The sequence below is a fragment of the Anser anser genome (assembly GCF_964211835.1).
Source record: "Anser anser genome assembly, chromosome: 2".
Taxonomy (NCBI): domain Eukaryota; kingdom Metazoa; phylum Chordata; class Aves; order Anseriformes; family Anatidae; genus Anser; species Anser anser.
This window is the reverse complement of record NC_139721.1, coordinates 9,301,673-9,317,664: the sequence shown is the minus strand read 5'-3', so window position 1 is coordinate 9,317,664 and position 15,992 is coordinate 9,301,673. Positions and strand designations below refer to the sequence as shown.

The 15,992-nt window shown below is 45.2% G+C and overlaps 1 protein-coding gene across 2 annotated transcripts in view; it reads right to left on the bottom strand.

Moving 5' to 3' along the window:
- The window catches only part of ADCY8 (adenylate cyclase 8), a 128,345-nt gene extending 122,279 nt beyond the window's left edge, over positions 1-6,066 (bottom strand). For both annotated transcript variants that reach the window (XM_083824196.1, XM_083824197.1), the window contains exon 1: positions 3,937-6,066. In XM_083824196.1, the coding sequence (XP_083680322.1) occupies positions 3,937-4,875 (939 nt within the window). In that variant the 5' untranslated portion in view covers positions 4,876-6,066. The remainder of the gene's footprint in view (positions 1-3,936) is intronic.
- Positions 6,067-15,992: the final 9,926 nt, after the last annotated feature.

The window sequence follows — 15,992 nt, the reverse complement described above, 5'->3', positions numbered from 1 at the left end:
TAGCTGATATATGCATTTAAAAAGCTGTCATTTGCCATTGTATAATTATACAGATTTGTCACTATAGGACTCTTTGTGGCTTCATGAATTCTTCCTTTTCCTCTTTTAATAATAAGCAACCCTGAGACTGAGTTTTTGGGGAAAAAATGATGCAAAAATCACTGCGCTAATTCACAGAACTGTATAGACTTAGAAAGACAGATGCTATCCAAGGGAGAAGAATGAGTTTCCCCTGTCTTGGTATTACCTACTTTAAGGTTATTTCTATATATATTTTTAAAGTTTGATTTAATATGCATAATTTCAAACTTGATCCTTCAAGATATCCATTATGCAGATGACTTAAAGGAGTAAGCTTACTGACTCCAAAGGAATTCACTCATATGAATGAGGGATGCATGGGCAGAGGCTTAAAATCCAGTGTATGCTTACATAATTCTGAGCTTGTCAAAACCCATGTCTATATTATCATCTCTCTACGTTATATAACACTAAGGAGCTTTGAGTTGTTTATTCTTCCCCATATGCCTGGAACACATATATGGTCTTAGAAATTTTGGTTCTTATATCACATTATCACCAAGAAAAAAAGTTAGAATGAATGTAATACAAATGAAATGTTCCTGTGGCAGAATGTCAGAAGTAAATATGACCCCCATCAAAGTATCTGATAAGGCACAAAAATCAATGCACTTGTTTATCAGTAAGATCTTGTATTTCTCATTTGATTCCTGAGAGAATTAATACTTAAGTCAGTATCAGCATTTCCTTTACCTAAATCATGATGTCAGGACCTTTTTTCCTGTCTCTTCCCAGGTTGAGCAGCAGCACATTGCTCAACATTTTGGGCTGGGGTCAGCTGGGTTTCAGGCTGTTCGCATCTCCCCAGAAACACTGAGCAGTTAGCAAAGTAGGAACCAGTGATTCTATGTTTGCTCTTTTCTTAAACAACAACAACAAAAAATGTAGTTATGAGGTGTTTTTTCTCCTCCATTTTTACCTAGGATGTTAGTTCAGATTAATTTTGGTGATGTAAGGGAGGAAAACATCAGATAATCTCTTAAGTGTTACTGCAAGAGAAAATGGTGGACTGTGAGCATTCATAAAAATGAATATTTTGTTGAATTCAGCAAAAAGCTGAATGAGGCAGTACTGTGTGCTTGTGTTCAGCATTACAAATGATTTAAACTGCTTCTGAATGTATTTATCAATGAGACCTAAAACTAATTAAGAGATTAAGGGAAAACAGGTCAAAGTACTTGCTTTTCCTCTTGTATAAACTGTTGCAATTTTATCAGTTTAGGGAGATTTATAACAGATTTATACCTGTGTGGCTGAGAAGAGGATCTGGACAACTGTCCCCTTGCATACTAGTGGGTGCAGTAACAAGCTGACTCCAGGATATACAATTCTTTGTGTTCAGAATTGAGTTCAATGTTTTCTCTGCATGAAATCCTGGGCTCATCAAAATCAGTGGGAAACCCGTTATTTAGACTCATGATCTGAATTCTACCCCCTGTTTTTTCTTTCAAACTGCACACTTTAATTCCCAGATCTAGTTTAGCGTAACCAACTCCCGAGGCACAGAAAGATGGTCACAGGTATTGCTACCTAATCACATGGGTTATTTGGACTTGTAAGGCTTCTCAGAAGGGAAGATGCAATATTTTTCTTGGGAAAATAAGCCTTGTGATAAAAGTACTTTGCCTGTGAGATCAAGCAATGTGCATTGTCCCAAATACTTGCTGTATATATAACCCTGATGACACGGTCTGCATTCACCTCTGGTTACATACTACCCTTCATCAGCAGTGCGAGCCCTCAACCGCCAACTCTTGAAAGCCGGCAGGCAGGCTCCCACCGGGCCGCTGGAGGGAGCCCCCGGGCCGCTTCAGCACCGCGCTGGCGGACAGCGCCCGGGGGGCGCCGCGCATCTCCCGCGCATCTCCCGCGCATCTCCCGCGCATCTCATCTCCTCCCGCTCATCTCCTGCCGGGGGTTTTGTGCCCCTTGCACTAAACGCCGCGGGGTGAGGAAGGATCCGGCCTCTCCCATAGCGGGGTGAAGGCAAAGGGCCGAAAGAGGAGCGTAATTAGGGGGAGATAATTGGACTCCGGGGGAGGGGGGGGGGGGGGGGGGGCTGGTGTAAATGGACAGTGAAGTGTGGCAATCCCCGCAGATCCTGTTAAGGAGATTTGTATACGGAGTTCATGAAGACAATCATCTGGCTGGCAATCTCTCTTTGTGCACCGCTCAAAGGCGGTTCGTTCACACAGCTGGAAAGGTACTGGGCTGCGAAATGAAGATATTAGTATCTCTCCCAGGAAATGTCTTTGTTAGGGATGTCTGTGGGAAATGAGTGTGGGGGTGGGAGGACCAGCTAAACAGCCGTGATACCTGCGCATAATGAGACAGCAGTCCTTTACTCACAGCTCCGGGATAGGACGTGGAAGTGCATTAAGAAATGAGCATAACTCACACAGCTTTTGACCCAGCACTAATAGCACCGGCAGTGCATGAGAGTGGGACACGGCACACAGCTGCAGTTCATTCATCAGCACGTTACCAAGAGCCGAGCAACAACAACTCTGCCCAGTCTAATTGCTTTACATCCACAGAGCTCATCAAGGCACAGCACATTGGGTCAGCTTCCCCCAAAACAGGGTGAGCCTGGCCACTGGGAAGTGAGGTCAGGCAGCCCCACAGCTCACGTGTGTGGAGGAAAGGCACAGACAGGGGTTACAGAAGTGCCAGGGGCTGAGGGATGTAGATGTGTCCCATATGCCATCATCAGCAGCACTTACAGGTGAAAGATCAGCCACCACCCAGCTGCGCATCCCGGCAGTCATGTAAACAATATGCCACCAGCAGCACATTCCTCTGCACCCTCCCTCCCTTGGGGTTTATCTGCCAGTACCTCCACCCCCTCCTCACCGATTCCCTGGAGCTAGCCAAATGGAGATGATAATCTGCTGTGAAATATTGGTAGCACAGAGCTGTGACAGTCTGGGAAGAGGTGGGGGGAAGGGGAGCAGCAAGAATCCCCAGGATTAAGTTGCCCTAGAAAGACAGCGTTTTCTTGCTTTGCAGGGGTTCACTGTGTCCTAGCTTTCCTATGGAAGAAGCCAGGTGAGTGTAAAGTCAGGTCAGTCCCAATTTTAACAGGACTTATCTTGCCCAGTGCCTCTCAACTGTTTGCACTGCACCACCAGTCCCCAGTATAACTGGTTACCTGTACTATACATCACTTCTAAGGATGCAGCACAACATTTGTCCCATCACCAACAGCAAAACAGGTTTGTCAGTGCCCTCCAAAGACAACCCAGGAGCTCACACCCAACCTCCAAGGGGACCTTTCCCCTGATTTGGTTGGAGTATTGCTTTGCTCTCCTTGCAAAAGGGCAATGTGCCCTGCTCCTTTCCCATAGCCCAGATCAAGCTGTGCTCACACATGAAAGTCATCCCAGCAGATCCAGAGTTAAAAGGCATGATCACGTAAATGAGAAATTAGCAGTGAGAGAGCTTGGACAAGACAGAGTTATCTTTCCTATCTCATCCTATGCACCACTGCTGGAAGTAAGGGAGGGAAATGACAAATGTCCCATCCTCCTGACTTGTCCCAAAAAGCTCTTCCAAGGGACAACAGTGAAGTGAATGCATAAGCAGAGGGAACAGGGTGACTAGGAAACATCCCCCTCCCCAGCTTGAGGTGAAAACTCAATCCCCTGCTTCTCTCACAGGGCAAGGGAGTGATAGGCAGTGGGGGAGCAAGAGGGAGGGAGAGAAAGTTGCCCTTTGCCTATGGACTCCCCCCTAGGTAGTGAGCCTCTGAGTACCTCAGTAAAGGGGAAAGGATCTCTTGGGACTCCCCACACCTCCTCTCACCCAGGTTGATGGGGAAAGAGGAAAGTTCCCACCCATTCCTCACCGCAGTACCTGGTTGAGGGAAGTCACGGCCAACCTGGGGATAACCAGCTGCATGACGAGCTGCAGGACGGAGGTGACCAGCCCGGCCAGGATGGCCCAGGTGAGTGGCAGCGGGAGCATGCTGTAGGTTGCAAAAAGCGTGAAGAGCACATAGCCAATGCCATCCCCAAGGAGGCCACAGCCCAGGCCAGCCGCCAGGATCTGTGTGGCCATGGCCACCCAGGTGACCACACCGCTGTACTGCAGGTAGGTGTATGATGTTGTGTCCTTCCTGACCACCACTAAGGCACAGATCACCACCTCGATGCCAGTGAAGAAGCCCAAGAGAATGCCCTTAATGGGGTCCATGGGAGCAGAGGCCAGAGTCAGGTGGAGGAACAGCAGGGTCAGCTTGGTCAGCACATCCAGGATGTTCATGACCACCTCGGATTTGCGCCGCTGGCCCAGGAAGTAGCGCTGATAAAGGCGCTCCAAGTCCCTGGACTTGAAGGAGTTGCGGAGCGTGGGGAAGATCACCCCGCGGTAGGTGTAGCCCCAGTTGAGGAAGAAATCGGAGTTACTGGGGGCACAGTCCAGGGGCAGGAAGCCCAGGTCCCCGCTGCTGCTCGTGCGCTCCGGGAAGACTTTGGTGCCTCCGTTGTTGTGGCGCTCGCCGCCCAAACTCCGGCCGGCCGACTGTCGCCGGAGGTGATGGTGGTGGTGGTGGTGGTGGTGAGGGTGAGGGTGGTGGTTGGGGCAGCAGGTCTCCTCGGAGCTGAAGCCCTTGCCCCCACCGCTGCTGCTGCCGCCGCTGCTGCTGCTGTGCTCCTGGATGAAGCGCTGCTCGGTGATGTGGCGCACGGCCGTCTGCCACAGCAGGCGCTGGGGTCTGCTGCTGCCGGGGGGGGTCCTGTTGATGGTGTAAAGTTCATCGCTGTCGCTCAGGCACCGCACCTCCGAGAGCTCCATGGCGGTGACTGGCGGGGGGCAGAGCACCGGCGGGGGGTGGGGGTTGGAAAGAAGGAGGGGGGGACACGGAGGGGGGGGACCGGGGGGAGAGGGATGGAGCCGCGGGAGAGGAGGGAGGGGATGGAAAGGGTGGTGGTGGGGGGATCACATTTATAGGCAGGTCTCCGGGGCCGGCTGCTGGGCTGGCGGAGGTGCTGCTCTGCGTTGGGGTCCGGCTCAGCGCTTGCGGCCCTCGCCCCTCGCCCGCTCCCGCGGCTCCCCGCGGAGCCGCATCCCGCGGAGCCCGGCTGCGGAGCAGCCCCGGAGCCCCGGCGGGTTGGGTGCGAGCCCCCCCGGGGGCGGCGAGCAGGGAGAGAGCCGAGCCGAGGGTCCGGAGAGGAGGAGGGAGGAGAGGAGCATCTACGGGAGCAGCCCCGCTGCCCGGCGGGCGATCCTCGGCCCCATCCCGAGGCTGGAGGCGCGGAGGGGCGATGGGGAGCCGCCTTGCCGAGAGCCGTTCACAGCGGGCAGCTCCGCTTTTGGGGAATGCCGGGGTTCCTCTCCGAGGTCTGGTCCCCGGGAGACGCTGTAATCCCCGCGGCTGCGGTCAGAGGGAACCCTGCGAGTGCGGGCAGGGGGGCAGAGGCGGCGGGGTCGCGGGCATCCTCGGTCACGGCGTCGGAGCCGCCGGCCGGGGGCTGCCCGCCCGCATCCCCCCGGCGGCGGGGCATGCCCTGCCGGGCTCGCAGCCCCGGCTCAAAGGGGGAAGCCTCTGCCCGGGGGGGTTTCGGGGCTGCCATCCATCGCAGAGGCTCGGTTTGCTTGGTAACGAGGAAAAAAAAAATGGGGAAAAAAAAAAAAAAAAGAGGGAGAAAAAAAAGTGGGAAGAAAAAGAGGGGGAAAAATAGAGGGGAAAATTAAAAAAAAAATAAAAAGAGAGAAAACTAAAAAAGCTAAAGAGCGAGGAATGAAAATCCCGCCCTAAACTCAGAGCCCTGCGAAGAGCGCTGGGAGCATCCCAACTTCTCGGCGGCTCAAAGCAAGGAGGGCTTCGTCTCCGGGGCTTCCCCCGGCTGCAGGGAGGAGGAGGAGGAGGAGGAGAAAGGGACGAGGGGCAGGCTCGGCAGGGCGCGCTGCGGCGGGCAGCCGGCGGCCGGTGCTGCTGCCCCGGGAGCCGCGGGGACCGGCGGCCACCGCCGCCGCCGCCGGAGTGGTGCTGCGGGAGGGCGGCCCGGGAGGAGGCAGAGCCCGGCTCGGTCAGCTGATGCCCACGACATCGGCGGGGCTGCCCGCATCCCCCCCCCGCAACCCGCCCGGTTAAAGCAGCCGCAGCCGCGGCTCCGGGAGGGGGAGTGACGGGGGTGCGGGGTGCGGGGTGCGGGAGGAGGACCTGGGGGACCCCAGGGTAGGATGGGTGCTCAGCAAGCCCTCCGCTTGTGGCTGAGGTTTGTTTAAATCGCACTTCTCGGAGGTGCCCTGCTCCGTCCCGCAGTGCCTAGAGGATTTGTTCGTCTGTCAGTAAGGGCTGGTGCTGAAGCTGGGCATCCCTCTGCCCTGGCAGCCGAGTGGGAGCAGGCTCAGGCCCTGTCTGGGAATTACTGCTCTTGCCCAGGGTGGGGGAGCCTTGGGAACCATCTTCACCTCTGTCTGGGTGAGCTCAGCACCTCCGACAAAGGTGCTATCCCTGCCAGGACTGTGGCAGTAACCACCCCGGGTCAACCGAGTGTGTGTATCATGGCTCCCATCCTCAGCATTTACGTTAAAAATATTGAATGAAGAATAAAAACTGTCCCATGCACACAGGCTGCAGTTAGAGGCACTCCTCACCCCCCCATGTTGCCAGGTGAAATTGTTCCTGTTCCTCTGCGTGTTGGCTCTGCTGGTGCCAGCAAACCCGAATGCTTTGTGCACAGCCTGGAGAAGTGCAGTAGGAGGTATCAGTCTTTACCTCTTCCACCTTTTCTGTTCCCAGAATAAATCTTATTAAAGTGGCTGAAGCCTGCCCTGGGGGAAATGCAGTTTTTGGAGCAGAAACACTACCAGTAGGAGCAGCTGAAACAGAAAAAAATCGACACCTTAGACTACTGCAAATCCAGGAGAGGAGTTTTCTTTTTATTTCAAAAGACAATAATGATTTCTGCTGAATTCTTTGAGATAAATGGGTAGCTGCCTTCTGTCAGCAGTGAGGGTTTGTGTGGACAGAGGCAGTGCCTGGAAGTTCAGAGTAACACTTAAGAAGTGAGACCTGAATTTCACTCCCTCCACATATTTTATTTTTATTTTTTAAGCGACTAGCTGTCAGCAGCTTCAAGTACAGCATGGTGAAATTAAATTGTTTTATTCTGGGTGGTATGGGTAGTGCAGATCCCATTTAAGTGTCTGATTTCTCACCCTGCCTGGGACAGGAGCCGTGTTACCCAGCTTGTAGCCCTGGCTTCTGCTGGGAGCCCGAGTGCGTGACCATGCCATGTGGTGCTCCTCTTCCAGTGTGCCTGATCCTCCACGAGCAGCCCTCCGACTGTCATCATGTAGCTCACCTTTTATTATTATCTTAAGGAAGGCACGGAGATTTAGGAAGGATTTAACTGATTGTTTCTGTACTTGCACTACAATGGATCTGAGGACTCCAGCCAAGTCTGCGTCCCATGTGTGAGGCAGTTTTGTACAGATATAAGCAGAGGAAATTCTTGTTCTAGAGAGCCCAGATAAGGAACAAGTGGTGCTTTTGTGAACAGGGATAGGTCTTTCCTGTGGGTCAGCATGACCCTCTGGCATGCTGCTAACTTGGAAAGGGTTAATACTAGTTTTGCAATAAAAACAGAGACACACATCCTTACTCCTAGATAAATCCCAGGGAAAGCAGCACTACTTAAAGATGAAAATGTTCCTGTAAGTGGGGAAGTCATAACATGGTAAAAGAAATTGTAATTATTAATGGTATTACCCCAGAGCACAGCAACAACCATCTTGCTCATTCTGATTGCTCAACACAAATCATGAAAAATCAAAGGAAGAGGAGACAAATATGTAACACAGCTTACAGAGACATCCATTCCAAAGAAATAAGATGAATCAGCTCTCAGTTGTATAATATTGCTATAATCACTGAATCACAGTGCTGGAAGGGTCCTTGGGCCCCGTAGCAGACTGAGCTCTACCCTTACCATTGTTTCTGCAGCGAAGGCTCTGTATCTCCCCAGGCAGTCTATTTCTATGCTTCTCCATCCTTATCATTTTCATAATATCTAACCTGAATATTCTTTGCAGCACTCACTAAGCGCATCACTTCCCGTCTTGTCCACCATGGACAGGCAGAACAGATTATCCTGGCAGCAGTCTAGGCATATTTAATGAATGCCTCTTCCACCTCTTCCCTCTTTTCTTAGGCTAAACAACCACATTTCTGACATATTTTTTTCCCTCACAGGCCATATTTCTAGGTCTCTGATGATTCTTTTTAGTTCGTTCTGTTTTCTGTACACTTGTTTAATTATTTGGTTTTCTTTGTTCCAGTCTGAGATGCCCACAACTCAACTAAGTTCCGCACTGGAAAAATTACAATGGTTTATGAGCTGCACTTCTATTTATACGCCATGTGAGATGTCTGCTTTCTTCCAATCACAGGCTTATCCACAACTGATGACTTACTGAAGCTTCTTTGCTGTCCTCAAGGCCTGGGCAGGTGTTACTTGCTCCATATGTGCATAACTGCCTACGTGAAGTACCTTGCATTTAACTTTACTAAAGTTCATTTACTTTTTCCAGCCTGTATTCCCAATTTGCTTAGATTGCGTTGAATACTAAACCTGCCCTCCTCCATGCCAGCAGTCCACCCTAACTCTGTGCCATCTGTGGGTTTAGCAAGCCTACTCCCTCCTCAGTGGTGATGGCAAAGTAGTGCAGTGCATTTAGGTAACAGCCTCTGTGTGCATTTCTTGTGTATATTTCTGAATCTCAGCCTCAGAAATACTGGATGTCTTTGTGCAAGACTATCAAGAGGGCACAAGAGCTTTCTGAATGTAGAGACCTGCAGCAGCAATGTCCTGGGACCTGCAGAGTGTCAAGGAAGGATGCAAGAGAGGTATGGGTCTGCTAAAGCCCTTGTTGCCACTACCAGGTGGATGAGCTGGGGTTAAAACAAGGGAATTTCACACATCCTTCCTGAGCCCTGTGAGTCCTGAGAGGGCTCAGTTGGACCTTGATTAGTACTGCACATTATTCTGTCTCTGTTGCTATTGAATTTTTTTTTTTTTTTAATAGAGCTAAATGACTTGGCAGTGTCACAAAATCACTAAAAGCCATTTAAAAATAATACTGTCACTAGAAGGCTTTTGAAGGATGAAATCAGGCAGAATTCATCCCTCTTCTGTCACCTGAAAGTTTATGTCACACTCCTCTCCTTCTTCCCCCTCTCTACCCACAGCAGTAACATTTATGTGCAGCTTAATGTTATGATATTTAATCATGCAAATAATGATCTCATCGAGTTTAGTGGGATTATTTGTCTCCTGAATTGCAAGACTGGCACTGGGCTCAGTAAAGCACTCCAGTGTTCTCCAATAAAGGTAGCCTCAATATTTAATACATTATTAACAAACCCTTCTGTTACTATACATCTTGTTTATTTGAATAGTTTTCACAAAATAATGAAAAGCAAAGTAAGGAAAAGCAAAGAGAAAAACAAAGTGAAAAGAAAAGAAAAGAAAAGAAAAGAAAAGAAAAGAAAAGAAAAGAAAAGAAAAGAAAAGAAAAGAAAAGAAAAGAAAAGAAAAGAAAAGAAAAGAAAAGAAAAGAAAAGAAAAGAAAAGAAAAGAAAAGAAAAGAAAAGAAAAAAGGAAAGAAAAGAAAAAAGGAAAGAAAAATGAACAATCAACATATAGCCTATCTATCCTCTCAGGTACATATGAAATACGAAATTTCAGTAACAGTGGAATTGACAGATTATGGGGAAAATGCTTTGCATTTCCTCCTTACCTGCTTTTTTTTTTCCTTTTTTTTTTCCCCTCTAATTATTTATTTTGTCTTTTCTCCTTGGCAACAGTTTAGACTTTCTAATAAAAATAATAAAAAATAAAAAAAATAGAAAAAACACCTTCTGGTATTGATTGAATCTCCTTTTTTAAAACCTGTCTATCATTTTTTTCTCAAATGAATGCATACCTCAGTAAGATGTCTGTATGAAAGCAAGCAAGGGGCATAAAGGAATGGATTAAACATCGTAACTAGCTAGTAAACGCACTCGGATTGATTAATGAAAGTCACAGTGAAAGAAAAAAACAAGGCATCATGAACTGAAAGATCAGAGAGAAAGAGGACGAGGACACAAAGCTTAACAGATGATGGAAATAATCAACATTCGCTGGGGTTTGCAGATAATTTTTCTCAGTGCAGTGAAAATATCAATTAAATATTTTAAAATTTACAGGCAATGTAGATAAATTATTGCATACCTCAATAATACCATATGGCAGGGAAAAAAAAGTAGGCAGAGTCATAGAACTAAGAGGTAGAAATATAAGTGAATTTTAATGTTTGTGTTTTTAAAAATTATATTTTGTTTAGTTTTAGTTTTTCTTTTTATTTTCCTGTGCATGTTACAGTTTATCCAAGTTATGAAGCAACAAATCCATCATATGCAAACAAAATTCTTCTCTCTGTCTCTCCACAGGTATGCATACCCACATGCAAGGGCCTGAAGGTGGTCTAAGCACATAGATTTTATGGAGGGAGAGGAGGGACTGGAGACGAGTAATTTGCATTTAAACCAAAGGATGGAGCTGTGTTCCTCCCCACCCCCCCACCCCCCCTCCCCCCACCCGTCCCAGGCCAACTTCTTCCTCATTCACCCAGTTCCTATTCCAGTCTTTAGAATGGATTAACAGCTGTGACCATTTCTAGTCTTTTGCTTAGGTTTTTGTGGCCACTAGTGCTATCAGGAATATACTTGCCATGTTACTTTCTACTGAAAAAATATTGGTTTGCCTATTCTTGTAATTGTTGCAGTTTCCCTGAAAATTAACCTTCAGAAAGACATTAACATGATGGAAATTTTTAGCTCTTAGGATTTATTTTTTTTTAAACAGTGAATTTCAGTTTTTCATTTATAAATGATTCTTTTAAATTTCGGTTGCAGATGATAGTGGGTTTGTAGGTTTTGTTTTGTTTTGTTGATTTTTTATTTTTTTTTCAGAATAAAACCTAAAAAGCGACAGTATCCTTAGATCAAACAAGATTGATTAGAAAAGAAGACTATTTTTTTCCCTTGAGAAAGGAGGGCATTTATTCTAATTGAAAATCAAGTGCCATTTCAATAATTTGAGAAAAAAATAATACCCTTCCCAACATAGAACTGCTGTTCTTTGCATTGCTCTTGGGGCTACCCAAAAGTTTCCCTCCATCCTAACATCCTCTTCCAACCATGTTTTGGAAACAGGCTCTTTCTGAGTTCATTTCTCTCCTCTACACCCACCACAACTCTCATGTAATGCTGTTAAGACTGGTGAATCCCCAGGGCACCTGCATTGCTGAAAGAATAATACATTTTACAAAGTAGTAGACAGTTCTTGATGCTTCATGGGATTCCTTTGAAAAACATTTTTTTTTCTTTTAATACAAAAGACCTTTGACTTGCATGTTAATTGCAAGAGAAGTTAAAAGGAAATGGATTATTAAATTCTCCTCTCAATGCACTACAAGAAAAATCTTTGTAATCTGTGGCAGTCAGACCACTCACAAGCATTTTGTTCTTGATTTGCTATCTGAAGCAGCAAGTGGTAGGAGTGATAGCCTGATGGGCAAAGCTACAATTGATATTAATACTGAAAAAGAGACTTGAATTTGAGACGTTCAAAAGAAGCTAAATCTAAAAAAAGAACACATAAGGTTATTCTGTATAACTTTTACACTTGGAAGAATAATTCTTAGCTGTATGTAGAGGCTTTCACAAGCAGATCTCAAAGTGTTTTTCTTGTTACAGGATGGAGATGTTTCCTGTGGATGTATACAATAAATCTAATTAGGCTGCAAATAGGGAGCTGTTATATTGTATGAGATTTTAAGACCATCCAGATCAGTATCCTGCAGTTACTGCGGTATAAGACATATCCTAAGAGGAAATCCCCCTGTCAGCCAGATCAAAGGGGGGAAAGTCTGGTAGGGTTGTGTATGCATGTGCTTATGTGCGTGTATTAAACCTTGGAATGGGAACAAGAGCTAGAAACATTGATGTTTCCAATGAAAAGGAAATTCCTTTTTGTTTCTTCTCCTTCTTCTTCTACTTGATGGAAAATAATTCTGTTCAATTTTTAAATAATAAAAAAAAATGAACCCAACTTTTCTGGTCTTGGAAACTCCTTGCTTTACAGCCTGTTCCTTTCACAAACCAGGGGACCTGGAATCCCTGTGCCAATTGCTTAGGCTGGACTTCCATGCTTCCAGGATTGATGGAGTTTGAAGGATGATGAAAGCTACAGAAATGCTGGGAGTCTGGGCCAAAAAAAGCCTGTCACTCTGTCGTTTTAGCTGCAGAGTCTCTAGACTGAGTTCTGAAGCAGCTCTCTACCAAGCTGGCAGGATGCCAGGCAAGTTTCAGAAAGAACCTAGCTCATGTTTCTGAAATGTTGTTTCATCTGGTACTTTGCATATGTAAATGTGTAGGACCCCATGTTTTGCTGGCCTGCAGATAAGCACAAGGTTTAATTTAGCTGGGTTTGGCAATGCTTTTCCCCAGCAACATAAACCTTGCCTCAACTCTCTCACCTTATTTTTGGTTTCTTGCCCTACAAAATGGAGAGTATGTAAAATAACCCTTTAAGGGACTTTGCCATATCACAGACAGAGCGCTGCTGCCTGTTGTGCTGATATTAACAGGGACTTATTTCAAACTGAGCACCTATCATAACTGAAACATGTTAATCTACTCATTGCCAGTCAAGCTGGGGATGGTAGGTGTTCTTAGACAAAATGTTTAGGAGGAATTGTTGACTCATGGCAATCTTTAGTCATTCTCCAAAATGATACCATTAATATGTATGGGATTAGCATAACACTTGTTTCTCCATTATATTATCTTGTTTTTACATTCAGTAACATCTTCCTTGGCATAAGGGGAGGATAACAGATTCTTTTTTGAGCAGTCTATCTGACTTGTATTGTATTTTTTTAAATCACCAAAACCTGTCATTTGCTAGTGTTATAGGATTTGCTGTACCTGATCAAACCTGGAAATCTGTTTTCCTGTCGGTAGCAATGTCAGGTTCTTGGTGATTTAGAAGAAGAAAAAACTGTGCTGTAGGTGGTCTGCTCTACGCTTTAGATTAATTTGATCTTCTCTCACATAACTAGAAGAGGTGATGTCAGCCTTAAAACCTGCATGTATTGTGTTTTCAAATTCGTAAGGTTTCTAAGAGCCAAGGAGCATATCATCTCATTGTCAGGTAATGCATGGATCTACAGAACATCCAAAGTCTTTTCCATGAAACAGTCATGGATAATGTCTATTATACCCATAGGGCTCTAAAACCAAGGTAAATAGCTTCATCTGAGAGTCAAACCACAAGTACTGTTATTGTGATTAATATTATTCATAATGGCAACAGAAATATAATTCACACAGAGGATGGTTGTGGCCACTCTCAGTTTTAGGAGGACGTAAACAGGATGATTCACTTTGGAAACATACCAGGAGCTAAAATACTTAAATGCCAATGCTTTGTTAGGAGGAAGCTCCATACTATACTATAACCTGCTGGAAGTTTTCTGGCATTTCTCTATTCAAAACATTTGCAGTGGAAGTTTTCAGCCTGCAACAGCTCAGATATTTTATTTTAGCAGTATCAGAGCACTGTGGTACCACAGCCTGTTGATCCCAAGTGTCGATTCCAATAAGGTTCACATCATGCTATATTAGAGATGCCTCTAAAAAGAAACCCCACTTTTTTTCTTCTTTTTCTTTTGATAGTTCTAAGTTATTGCATATCTTTTTTTTTTATTTATTTTTCCTTTGAATTATAATAACATCTTGAGGCTACAATGCCATTACACAAGTCTTTCTAGAAACATATAACAAAATATTTCTGATTCTGGTAGATTTCCAGCACATGATGGGAGGCAATGCTTAGATATAGTAAAGAACTATATGGAATTTTAGAAAATGAGAGAAATATGTGTGGGAGCAATTGTGATCACTGGGGTAAGAAATGGCCTTTATATAGCAGTTGACCTCTTTTGAGATTTCTGCAGGAATTATAGAAGAGAAGAATAAGTATTTAGTGGACAAGAGCTTTCCTAATTTTTACAGAAACTGATAGAATCTTATCAAAAGGATGGCAAACTACTGAAGATTTAGTGCCACAAATTCAGGAAAGAAAATGAAAGTCTTTCTCTGTATTTGATCTGAGCATTTTCCCAGACCACTCGGTACCATAAATGTTCCCCCTGATCATTCAGCTATGTATATTTTTGCCAGTTAGTCTTAAGAAACTTATCCTGGTGGACCATTTTGTCTGTGATCATAGGTCACTGACTTTCTTTAATTTCAATGGCATTGCATTATTTACACTTTAAAATATCTACCAGGGGTAAAAGCCAGGATGCTGGAATAAGTGCTGTCATTACTAAGCACCAGGAGTATCAGTAGTTAAAGGGCACAAACCGGTTGTAAAATAAATTTGGCTAATTCAAGATGTGATCTAGAAAAAACAAAGAAAACAACAGAAGATGAAGTTCACTGGAAGATAATGGAAAGTACCATATATAGGCAGAAATAATCAGCTACATTACCACATGATGGGAAATAGCTGCTTAAATAGCAGTTCTGCAAGAAATGATCTGGAGTTTATTGAAATTGAGCCAACAATGTCATGCTTCTGCAGGAAAAAAAAAAAAACAAATACTGTGGTGTATAAACAGAAAGGTAGTCTTTTAAGGCTTGTGAAATAATCCTCCCTGTCTATTGAATACTGGTAAGACCATAGCTGGACACTGTCCAGTTGTAAAGGTACAGTGTGGTCTGGGGACTATCTGGGTCCAGGGACAGTCCCCTGGTGGGGCAAACCCTGTCTGCCAGACCCTGCCTTGCCACCCCAGCCAAGGAGCAGGGCAGAGCAGAGGACAACCAGAGCCAGCCCCAGCCCAGGTCATTGGGCATCTCCATGGGGATGGAGATGGGCTGAGACATCAGCCCATGGAGCTGGAGACTGGCATCTTATGGCATTGCTGGGGCAGGGACTGACGGCCCTAGAATGGGCTGAAATGGAGTCCTGAGCCATGGGCAAGGGTGGGGGAGTCCCCGGGTGTTGGGGCCAGTAAAGGGTTCTTGGTGTCATCAAGGGCCAGGCACTAGTTAGGGGGACTGCAAGACAAGAAGCATCAGACCATCCAGAAACAGATAAGAGAAGCATGACCAGAGATTTAAGAAATGTAACTGAGCAAGAAAGTTTGAAAAGATCACTTGCTAGGTGTGTTCATGTATTGCTTTCTAATGTTGTCTCCTAATAAAAATAAAGTACAATATTATAAAAAGTGAAGCAATACAAAGCAAGTAATGATGTTTTATAACTGTAGAGAATATAGCTATTTAGATATTTCTATTTGACTGATACGTATTCCACTAAAGAAAAGAGGCAGTCAAACAGCATTAGTAATTTCCTGAAGAGTGCCGTAGATACTATTTAGATGTGATGACACTTGTCAACACCATTTGTAAACTTTATGCATAATGTGTTCTTGACTCATAATCACCTTTATATTTCAAAACTTTATTTAGTCTGTGTTAATTTAAATTCCTATATTGTACATACAGCAGTATGGGAACAGGACAAGTTAAGAATTTCTTTTTAAAGAAACATGGTCAGCTTCTAGCAGCTCAATTTTAACAATTTCTGCAGCATAGGGAGGAATTCTTTTTTTATCCATGATGGGCTATTAACTGTTGAAATGTAGCTATTCATCTTTCATTATTTCAATAGCTCAGAGTCTTAGACGCTTGTACATTTACTCTCATAATGCTTCATATTTTTGCAGACCTCAGTATTTTGTATGAGCTGAACACACCAGGACACATTCTCATTCCACTGAGACTCTCTTGACTCAGCAGTGAGGGAGGCTGGCAAAAGTCCAACTACTTCTCCCCATTTCTG